Below are 12,139 nucleotides of genomic sequence, written 5' to 3' on the forward strand. Positions count from 1 at the left end.
ATCAGTACACTGTTCCTGCTTTTTCCCCATATCCCTCGATTCCGTTAGCCCCAAGAGCTAAATCTAATTCTCTCGAAAACATCCAATGAATTGGCCTCCACTGCCTTCTGTGGCAGAGAATTCCACAGATCACAATGCTCTGGGTAAAAACTTTTTTCCTCATCTCAGTTCTAAATGGCCTACCCCTTATTCTTAAACTGTGACCCCTGGTTCTGGACTCCCCTGAACATCAGGAACATTTTTCCTGCATCTAGCCTGTCCAATCCCTTCAGAATTTTGTATGTTTCTATAAGATCCCCTCTCATCCTAAATTCCAGTGAATACAAGCCCAGTCGACCCATTCTTTCATCATATGTCAGTCTCGCCATCCCAGGAATTAACCTGGTGAACCTACACTGCACTCCCTCAATAGCAAGAATGTCCTTCCTCATATTAAGAGACCAAAACTGCACACAATACTCCAGGTATGGTCTCACCAGGGCCCTGTACAACTGCAGTAGGACCTCCTTGCGCCTATACTCAAATACTCGCCTATACTCGCTATGAAGGCCAACCTGCCATTTGCCTTCACTGCCTGCTGTACCTGAAAGTTTACTTTCCGTGACCGATGTACAAGGACACCCAGGTCTCGTTGAACCTTCCATTCTCCTAATCTGAGACCATTCCCTCCTCAACTCCCTGGTCAACTCGTCCCTTCCCACCAAACCACTCCCTCCCCAGGTACTTTCCCCTGCAACCGCAGGAGATGCAACACCTGTCTCTATACCTCCACCCTCGACTCAGTCCAAGGACCTCGACAGTCTTTTCAGGTGAGGTAGAGGTTCACTTGCACATCCACCAACCTCATCTACTGTATCCACTGTTCCTGGCGAGGACTCCTTTATATTGGCGAGACCAAGCGTAAGCTCGACGATCGTTTCGCTGAACGCCTACCTCCTCCATCGTCAGAATGAGGCCCAGTGCAAATTGGAGGAACGGCACCTCATATTTCGCTTGGGCAGTTTACACCCCAGCGGTATGAACATTGACTTCTAACTTCAAGTAGCCCTTGCTTTCCCTCCCTCAATCCATCCCCTTCCCAGTTCTCCTATCACATTTCTCGCTGTCTCCGACTACATTTCTGTACCGCCCACTCCCCGACATCAGTTTGAAGAAGGGTCTCAACCTTAAATGTCACTCATTCCTTTTCTCCAGAGATACTGCCTGGCCCGTTGAGTTACTCCAGCATTTTGTGTCTACCTTTGATTTAAACTAGCATCAGCAGTTCTTTCCAATCCATTCAGATAATAATCTGCCTTCTTGTTCTTGCCATCAAAGTGGATAACCTCACATTTATTAGAATTAGAATTACCTTTATTGTCATTCAGACCTTACGGTCTGAACGAAATTTCGTGCCTGCAGTCATACATACAATAATAAACAACAATTAACACAAATTAACATCCACCACAGTGAGTCCTCCAAGCACCTCCTCACTGTGGTGGAGGCAAAAATCTTAGGGCTGCAGTCTCTTCCCTCCTCTTCTCCCTCTGCGCTGAGGCGATACCCCACCGGGCGATGGTACAAACAGTCCCGCGGCTCACCGAACCCCGCAAACGGGCCGGCTCAAACAAGGATGGTCGAAGCTGCCGCCCTCCAGTCCAGTCAGGTCACCGCCGCCAGAACGCCGTCCCAGCCACCCGAGCACCGTTCCAGCCCCTAGCCGGATCGCCCTCACATGAGTGCCGTACCTCCCTCGAGCTGGGCCGCCCCGACGGGAGCGCCATTCCACCCTCGAGCTGGGCCGCTCCGACGGGAGCGCCATTCCACCCTCGGGCTGGGCCGCTCCGACGGGAGCGCCACAGCTCCTCACGGGAGAGTCTCAGCCCCGCGCCAGGCCGCCCTCAGGGGGAGCGTCACAGCCCCTCACGGGAGCGTCACAGCCCCTCACGGGAGCGGCGTTCCAGCCCCGAGCCGGACCGCCCTCACGGGAGCGAGCCCAGGGCAAGTCCTGACTGGCTCTGCCTCCGGAGTCTCGAGGTCGCCAGCTCCGCCATTAGGCCTCAGCACAGACGGAGGCAGAGAAGGGGGATACGACAAAAAAGTCGCATTCCCCAGAGTGGATAGACAGCAAGCCCCAAATCCCCCCCCCCCCACCCCACATAAACACAACCTAAAAACCAAAAACTTAACTAGACAAAACGAAAAAAAACAACACAAAAAAGTAAAAACAAACGGACTGCAGGCGAGCCGCTGCTGCCACGGCAGCGCCGCCACTTCCGGATATCCACATTATACTGCATCTGCTATGTATCTGCCCACTCACCCACCCAATCCAAATCACCCTGCAGCCTCATAGCATCCACCTCGCAGCTCACACTGCCACCCAGCTTAGCGTCATCCACAAACTTGGAGATGTTACATTTAATTCCCTCGTCTAAATCGTTAATATTCCCCTCCACCCCCTTCCCTCCCCAGTCCTATACTATCCCCTCTTCACCTTCCACCTGACTAACCTCCAGCACATTATCCTCCTTCATTTCCACCATCTGCAATTGTCATATTTCCAAATACATTTTAAGTAAATAGATTATAACTAATCAAATCTAATTGTTACTCGAGATTCTCAAAACTATTCCACAACAATACTATTATTTATTTTAGGAATGCCATTATAAACTTTTATTTACTGGCCTTTTGTCAGTGCCCAAGAAATCACAGTTGCTTTTTTCTGACAATGCAGATCAGATAAAGATCATACTATAATCATCTTTTATAAAACTCAGTCACAATGCATTAAAGGATTGCACGCATTCAAAATCTGGCAGTGGATAAATTGAATGGAATTCCAGAGTGCTGGCATTTGTGACAAGTTGATTGTAGTGAAGGCATCAGATTACATTGGAAGAATGTAATGTTCATATTTCTATATTAGTAATCTACTTTACACATGCTTTGCGGCAGTAATGTAAAAAAAAACTTCAATTCTGAACAAATAGTAGAATAATTAGTGTTACAAGTGTCTACCAGAGGATATTTTATACAGTGTTTAATCATTAAAGGTGATTATGGATATACCAGTAATTGAAAATTGATCAGCAGGAAACTGGACCATCCATTATATGTTTGACATTCAGCTGGTTATTAGTGGTTTTCTTTCTTCTTCTAGGCTGTTCCCAGAATGTGACCTTCATAAAACAAAAATCTGAATCATATTTCCTTAAAATTAGGTTACATTTGATTAACGAATATGGAATGAGATGGCTTTTACTGTAAAACATGACCACATTGCACGAAAGTAAATATTTTATCCATTGAACATGAATATAAACCATCTACTTCCTTGTTCCCAATATTGATTATTCTCCGTCATCTACAGAGCAACAAACACTGGAAGCAAATAAAAGGGCCTTTTCTGTGGTCATGTTGATTTGAAGGATCTGTCTCACACCAACATATCAATTTTTTAATTGTAATCAATACAGTACAAGGCTGATCAACTGAAATAACGTAGAAAGCAGTGTAGTGTACAATTATGTACAAGGTACGTACATAATCAGAATGAGTTACAGAAAGTGGACTTGGCCTCCTCTGCTTCAAAGAAAACAATCCAAGTTTGTCCAGTCTTTTCTTACAGCTAATATCCTCTAATCCAGGCAGTGTCCTGGAGAATCTCTTCCCCACCCTCTCCAAATCCTTCTTATAATGGGGTTCCTAGAACTGTACACAATACTCCAGCTGCAGCCTAACCAAAGTTGTATTAAATGGCAACAAACTTCTTGACTTTTATATTCAATGCCCCAACTGCTGAAGACAAGCACCATCTTTACATATTATCTACTTTTGTTTAGAGATGTAGCATGGAAACAGGCTATTCGGCCCACCAGGTCCGCTCCAGCCAGCGATCCCGTACACTAGCACACTAGGGACAATTTACAATTCTCACCAAAGCCAATTAGCCTACAAATCTGTATGTCTTTGGAATGAGAGAGGAAACCGGAGCAATCCCACACGGTCACGGGGAGAACATACAAACTCCATACAGACAGCACCCGTAGTCAGGATAGACCCAGGTCTCAGGCACTGCAAGGAAGCAACTCTACCGCTGTGCCACCATGCCGCCCTTGTGTTGCTACTTTCTGGGAGGCATGGACTTGGACTCTTGATACCAATGCTTTATGCTCGGGATTATATATTTCCAAAAGAGGGTGTCTGATTTGAAGGTGGTGTTTCCAATTATCTGTCACCTTGCCTATATTGGTGGTCATGATCGTGAGTTTAATAAATTGACGTTGAAGTAACAACTGGAGTGCAATTTTTGAACTGGAGTAATGTGGTAGTCAATGGGAAATAAATGGACAAACTTCCAACTGGCTGCTGTCATTCAGCAAAATTGTTGTAGTTGATGAAAGGCAATCAATTGAGCCCCAGGCCATTACTGCACGAGTTCCTGCAAGAGCTAATTAGATTTAAATCAGAGTTGCATGTACATGCCAAAAGCCAACACCTTAACAGTGTGGAAATCAATCCAAGCATCTGCAAGGGACAACATTATACCTACATCTGTGGAATTCTCTGGCCTTGTACAGGGAAATTCATATTCTGGGATGTTTCCCATCTGCAGATGGAACACCCAGGCTTACTGGCAAGAAATTGTGGAATACATTGCCACAGACGGCCGTGGAGGCCAAGTCAATGGTGGGGATTGACAGATTCTTGACTAGTACTGGTACCAGGGGTTATGATGAGAAGGCAGGAGAACTGGATTGAAATTGAGGCTGGAGCAGAATGAGGCCATTCAAGCCTACTCCGTCAGTCAAGCATGGCTGATCTATCCTGTTCTGCTCCTAGAAGGTATAAAATCGCGGGATTCTCGCATAAAGCCTGTCTGCGTATCTGAACAGGGCTCCTGCCGCTCTTTTACTGATGTTGTGCAGCGGGATGTACTATAGAGTCAGCAACCCAATAACTGTCAGCCTCAATTTCAATAGACAGCTCCTTACAGTCACACAATTTCAACCATGTACATGGAATTGGATATGAAAACACTTCATTGACTATTAAGAAAAAAAAATTACACTGCCCACAACTTCCTCTTTTGACTGCTTTCCACAAACCATCTTTTGCAAAATCCATCTTCGCTCCTAAAAATTTGACTACACTTTCAAACCAATTTCTGCTACGCGGAAATGGCTGATATGTATTTAAATATCAAGCAGTATCATGTGAAACTGGTCTACAGTGTCTGAAGAAGGGTCTCGACCTGAAACGTCATCCATTCCTTCTCCCCAGAGATGCTGCCTGTCCCACTGAGTTACTCTGGCATTTTGTGCCTGTCCACAGGCATATCTTTCCTATGTTATCAAAGCAGTTGTTAATGCCCCAGCCAGTAAAGGGGAAAGGAACTGTCACATTGTTAACATTGTTAGAATTTCGCACTTCCAATCTGCAACCTTGTGCCAGTATTCTTTTGTGTGTGTGAATCTTTAAATATAATACAAACCTCTTGTGCGCCATTTCCACCATATAGTATACACCCAATAACGTACCCTAAGAGACAAAATACCATTATGTGGATGATTTAAAAAAAGGATCTTTATTCTCAAATTTTATATTTTAATAAAATGATAGCTTCTAATCGCTAAATTTTCTGTATATAATCTACAGTATATCTTTACTTACAAAAACAAATGGAATGCATCCTTGTATAGTTGCAGCCCACTCAAAATTCAACTTGTCATATAGAAATCCACCCAGTGTGGGTCCTACAAATGCCCTGGTTTAAAAAGACCAAAAAAAGTTGGTTATTATCGAGTGTACTAAAACACACCATGGTCCTATCCGTTACAGCATACCAATCTGTTGTTGGGAAAATTGAAATGGCACCTTTGCTCTACTTGATAAAATACCCCATGGAAATAAACATCAAGATCTTCTCTAACGCTTTCTTGCCACACCTAGAATATACTTTTAGATAATGACATTCAAGGACATATTCATCACATCCTTCACAGACTGTAGGGCAGGAGGCAATTCAGCACATTGAGTCCTTGCTGATTTACAAAACTTCAACTCTGTCGGCTTTCAAATGCCAAGAGAATCTGCTGCTGTCCTCATCACATGGTGTTTCTCTCCTTGACCTGACAGGCAAGTCAAGGGGCTACCATTGCTCCTTGCAAGAGTGTACTTTAGACTGCGCTTTCTTTGTAAGGTGCCTGTTATCTAAATAAGCCTGCATATGTTGGCATCAGTATTATTAAAACATTAAGTTCAGATCATATTTTTCATTAATACTTGCTTTGTAAGTGTGCTTCTGTCACATGTTCTCTGTTCACGTGAATCGCTGTTAGAACAAGCACTGGGAAAACGTGGAGTGCAAACTATCATTTTACAGGTGGCAGTCATCTACACAAAGTTCATAGGTTTTTGGAGCAGAATTAAGCCATTCGGCCCATCAAGTTTACTCCGCCATTCAATCATGGCTGATCTATATTTCCCTCTCTAACCCGTCTCCTGCCTTCTCCCCATAACTCCTGACATCTGTGCTAAAGTGAAGTCATTTTGAATTGAATATTTAGGGCATAAGTTACTTAGACAGAAGAGCATTAAAAAGTTCCACAATGGTTAACTACTGAATTATTGATAAGTAGTATTTCTATCGTTACCAGAAGGATTTCTAAGTAGGTAGGTACATACCCAAGACACCAAAATGCTCCAAATATTCCAGACACTATGCCTAAAGTGCCAAGTCCTTTTTCAAATCCCCTTTCACTGAACAAAAAATTAAAGTCAAAACCAATTATTAAATTGAAATCTCTTTCTATTTTTTAGAAAAGCTTCTTAAATATGTCCTATACACTGCAAGAACTGTGGAGTGATCAGACATCGTGCAGTTTCCCAACTTGTTAGGTTGACATTCCTTCATGTAATTTAATTGTCACAGATCCAGAAGACATTTTTTGTAATGAAAAGTTGTCATACCTCATGTTTAAAAATAATTGCTTCAAATACTGCTCTTCAATCAGACTTAACAGTCAAACTATCTTCGGTAACATGTGAGCTTAGTAAAAGCTTCGGGTTTACAAACATGACATTAAAAATAAACTCATAAACAATATATTGATATTGAAATTAATTCATTTATATAGTAATATCTGATAGCCAATTTACAAATGCACAAACATCTTTTGCATCAATTTGACATTTGGTTTGAATGAAAATACTGTCAAATAGAACTTTGGGGGAATCCAACTGATTTCGTGCCAGGGAGAATATAGAAGCGAAACATCATCTATCCAAGTTGCCAGAAGGGTTCTGACCCAGAACATCGCAAATCCATGTTCTCCATGGATGCTGCTTGACCTGCTGAGTTTATTCCAGCATTTTGTGTCTTTCTTTGTTTTCTGTGTCAGCTGGATTCTTGACAGTCAAATTACAACTTGCATCAGCGCAAAGCTGAAAACATTTAATGTGTAGGAAGGAACTGCAGATGCTGGTTTAAACCGAAGATAGACACAAAAAGCTGGAGTAACTCAGCGGGGCAGGCAGCATCTCTGGAAAGAAGGAATGGGTGATGTTTCGGGTTGAGACCCTTCTTCAGTCTGGAGAACTGCAGATGCTGGTTTAAACCGACTGAAGAAGGGTCTCGACCCGAAAAGTCACCCATTCCTTCTCTCCAGAGATGCTGCCTGTCCCGCTGAGTTACTCCAGCATTTTGTGTCCATCTTCGGTAAAAACATTTAATGCTGACTTTAAACCTAAGGATTTACCACAGCGTGGATATTGGCTTGGAGGACTGTAATAGACAATTTAATAAACAGCCACAACTTTTAAAGGTAAGGCAATTTTCAGTTATGGAAAATTATACGCTGAATTTTGAATGTGGCAAAATCCAATGAATCAATAATCAGACCATTTAGTCAGATTAAAACATGCAATTTTAGGGCCATAGTTGGAAAAAGTAGCAAAATCTTATTTCTAATTTCCTATGAAAGTTCAATGAGAACTTGAAACAACCGTTTGGAACCATTACAATTCTCCGCCTATTATTTCATTATAATTATATTAAACGATTATGAAACTGGTATAAAAGATTTGGATGAAGGCATATGGATCTGCTGTAAGCTCATGCCTTCACAAAGACAAATATATAAAACTCTCCTCAGCAGACAAATATTAAAAATTATGTTCGTACTTACTAAACACATGTGATGACTTCTGGAAAAAGAGGAATGCCACACAAACTAAGTGAAAATCCAGTTACTACCAGCATTGAAATAAACAACCATAACTGCCTGTAGGCAAAAGAAACAAGATAAATCATTAGAAAGATATTAATTGAACCAGTTGCTGTCACACTCCAACCTAAATTATTGCAAGCATAGGCAAAGAATTATAAATGCTGTTAGAATACTGTGTTCTTTGCTAATCAGCTAACAAACCATAAGAAACAGGAGTACAACCATCGGGACAATCGGTCGCTACACTCTCCTCTGCCATTCAATTAGATCAAGATTGACCCAATCTTGTCTTCAGCACCATTCTCCCATTTTCTCCCCATACTCTTTGACACTTTGCAGTTCAAATTTCTGCCTTGAATATATTTTGTTATTTTGTCTACTCAGCTATCTGGAGTTCATATTTCCAGGGACTGACTCTTCTCTTCCCCCAGTTCTACGGAAGGGTCCCCAATACAAAATATAAATTAACTGACTCTCAATCTGTAGAAGGGTTTCGAACCAAAACCTCACCTAGTCCTTTTCTTCAGCGATGTTGCTTGACCCGCTGAGTTACTCAAGCATTTTGAGTCTATCTTTGGTGTAAACTAGCTTCTGCAGTTCCTTCCCACACTTTTTTATCTACATTCCTTAGTAGGTTCTTTGGATGCTCAACACAACCGATGCATCCATTATCTCTGCAGCCACATCCTGTAAGAGCCACAATTTTGGACAAGAGGTTCACGGCACGTAATTAGCTTTCAATCCCATTAGCTTGGTTGGCACTTTTTCTCCAATGATGGATTGTTATTCTAGGTTCCTCCCTTCCCTGATTACCCATTATTGTTAGGATGTTCTTTTGTCTCTTGTTCCAAAATAATCATTTACAATCTCTGCTGTTTCTCCCTTTCCTAGTCTTTTCCTTTCTGGAATCAAATGTTTCCATTTGGCGTGGTGGCGCAGAGACCCGGGTTCGATCCTGACTATTGGTGCTGTCTGTACGGTGTTTGTACGTTCTCCCCATGATCTGCATGGGTTTCCCCCGGCTCAGGTTTCCTCCCACACTCCAATGACGTACAGGTTTGTAGGTTAATTGGCTTGGTATAAATGTAAAATTGTTCCAAGTGTGTGTTGGGTAGAGTTAGTGTGCGGGGAATTACTGATCGGCGTGTACTCGGACAAGTCCATGGATAGGATAAGTTTGGAGGGATATGGACTAAGTGCAGGCAGGTGGGAATAGTGTAGCTGGGACATGTTGTCCGGTGTGGGCAAGTTGGGCTGAAGGGCCTGTTTCCACGCTGTATGAATCTATGACTATGATTTTATGACGAAGTCTTTATTTGGCTAATCTGAATACACACGAGAAACTAGCTGACATATGCCATATTTGTCGGTGCCCTATACATGGCGACTCTTTGCATACCTGTATATTGTATTCAAACAAGGAATTTCACTGTACCTAGGTACATTTGACAATAAATTATCATTCGAGTATCATTCTTTCACGTTGAGAGCTATCCAATTAGTCCACTCCCTTACTCTTTCTCACTGTTCCTCGTTTTTTTTCTCCCTTCAAATTTTTGTCCGATTTCATTTTGAAATTCTCCCCCCCATTCCACCATTGTTTCAGGTATTATATTCCACATCATTGCACAATGATCCAGTTTCTGCTAATCCCGACAATGGTGTGTTGCTGGTGATCACCTTTATTGCAACATAAAATTGACTATACCACATGAGTCTCCACATTAAAAATCATGTACAGAAATCCTCATTTTGCTAATAATAATATTTTGCCTCTGCAAAGCCTGTTTGTTGCAAACCTCACATTCAATGTTGTGACATAATCTTGAGCTAATTGTCATTCAACGGACAGGTGGAAAATTAAAATTTTGTAGGACTAATTATGAATCTAAACGATGTCGAATGTTAGATGTTTGCTGAGAAAGCTTCCTAGCCCTGAACTTTAAATGTTTCTCACGCATTCTCATGGCTGTATAAAATGTAATGTCTCTCCCGTGATGCAATGCATACGCCCCTGCCATGCTGGAATCATACAGGTGGCAGGCTTGCCAAACTTCAGTGGGCAACTTAATAGATGATGAAGACCAAAAGCCACTGCTTCACCACTCGCAACAACACATTCCCAACAGTGTGATGAATAAAACAAAACTATTAAGATACCTACCCCTTAATGTGTAAAAAGGGTGCTGGCCCCAGGAACAGGAAACTCACTGCAATTAGCCAACTTCCGACCAGCATTAACCATTTCCTAATTCTCTGGAATTGAGGAAAGGAGAAAAGGAAAAAAAGACAGCAAAATGAGAATTATCAAGTCCAGTTTGGGATTCTAGATTGCACCATTAGATTTTCAGGAAATCAACATCCCCCCTGTTCTTTATATGCTATGGTGATGGTATTGAAAGCTACAGTATTAAAGTAAAAAAGACACAAAGTGCGGAAGTAACTCAGAATGTCAGGGAGCATCTGTGGAGGACATGCACAGGTGATGTTTCGGGTCAGGACCCTTCTTCAGAATCGAAATGCTGCCTATCCATGTTCTCCATAGATACTGCCGGATCATCTAAGTTACTCCAGCACTTGGTGTATTTTATGGTAAACCAAGATCTGTAGTTCCTTGTGTCTAAGTATTGAAGTAGGATTCCTGGGATGTCAGGACTTTCATATGAAGAAAGACTGGATAGACTCGGCTTGTACTCACTAGAATTTAGAAGATTGAGGGGGGAACTTATAGAAACTTACAAAATTCTTAAGGGGTTGGACAGGCTAGATGCAGGAAGATTGTTCCCGATGTTGGGGAAGTCCAGAACAAGAGGTCACAGCTTAAGGATAAGGGGGAAATCTTTTAGGACCGAGATGAGGAAAACATTTTTCACACAGAGTGGTGAATCTCTGGAAATCTCTGCCACAGAAGGTAGTTGAGGCCAGTTCATTGGCTATATATAAGAGGGAGTTAGATGTGGCCCTTGTGGCTAAAGGGATCAGGGGGTATGGAGAGAGGGTAGGTATAGGATACTGAGTTGGATGATCAGCCATGATCATATTGAATGGCGGTGCAGGCTCGAAGAGCCGAATGGCCTACTCGAGCACCTATTTTCTATGTTTCAATCACTAAATTACAATCTAATTTGTATTGTCAAATCAACAATACCCATTTGAATGAACTGTGCAACGAAAGGTGTAATTCTCTACACTACTACACTTTAAGGCACCAAAAGTGATCATTCCAGGTTAACCAGAGGGGCAAAGACACTAGGAAACAATTCTAAAGCCCTTACCAACAATAATGCTGCTGGGTGGAAGATGGTTTGTAAATCAAAGTGAGATTATTTGAGGTACAAGGAACTGCAGACGCTGGTTTATACAAAGAAAAGACAAAGTGTTGGAGAAATTTAGCAAATCAGGCAGCATCTCAGGGGAATGTGGACAGGTCAAGAGAATGTGTCTTAAGAGGAGTGCCAACACGAAACATCACCTATCCATGCAGAGATGCTGCCTGACTTGCTGAGTTATTCCAGCGCACTGTCTTTTTTTGAGATTATTTAAGTTTTTGTGCTCCGTGGTTGGTATCTGAGATCAGCCTAATATGCAGACTGTAAAAAGCACAAGCAGGTTTAAGCCGTTTTGTCGGAAAAAGACATGCCAGAGAAATAATAAATCCTTTACAATTAATCAATATTAAAAACACTTTGGTGACGTGCCATCCAGCAGAAAATAATTTTAAAATACCTTTCAATAAAAATATTAACATATTTCTTTACAGATGCTGATTTACAGGAAATGGTTCACTTTATTTGTATTTTAGGTTCAAGGTTTCAGAAATTCCAGGAGTTTGACTTTTTATTATTTTTAGCTGCTTCACAAGGGTTCCGCAGCCAACTTCATTCCCTCCCATTCATTAGCACAGTCACTAACCCGGCTAA

At 42.0% G+C, this 12,139-nt stretch overlaps 1 protein-coding gene across 2 annotated transcripts in view; it reads right to left on the bottom strand.

Annotated features, from left to right (window-relative positions):
* Positions 1-2,633: 2,633 nt before the first annotated feature.
* Positions 2,634-12,139, bottom strand: part of slc18b1 (solute carrier family 18 member B1) — a 32,871-nt gene continuing 23,365 nt past the window's right edge. For both annotated transcript variants that reach the window (XM_033020921.1, XM_033020919.1), the window contains exons 9-14: positions 10,384-10,475; positions 8,178-8,273; positions 6,676-6,750; positions 5,662-5,755; positions 5,483-5,529; positions 2,634-3,167 (exon numbers count right to left, since the gene is read on the bottom strand). In XM_033020921.1, coding sequence (XP_032876812.1) covers positions 3,113-3,167; positions 5,483-5,529; positions 5,662-5,755; positions 6,676-6,750; positions 8,178-8,273; positions 10,384-10,475 — 459 coding nt within the window. In that variant the 3' untranslated portion in view covers positions 2,634-3,112. The remainder of the gene's footprint in view (positions 3,168-5,482; positions 5,530-5,661; positions 5,756-6,675; positions 6,751-8,177; positions 8,274-10,383; positions 10,476-12,139) is intronic.

Source organism: Amblyraja radiata, chromosome 5 (genome assembly GCF_010909765.2).
Source record: "Amblyraja radiata isolate CabotCenter1 chromosome 5, sAmbRad1.1.pri, whole genome shotgun sequence".
In the NCBI taxonomy this organism is placed as follows: domain Eukaryota; kingdom Metazoa; phylum Chordata; class Chondrichthyes; order Rajiformes; family Rajidae; genus Amblyraja; species Amblyraja radiata.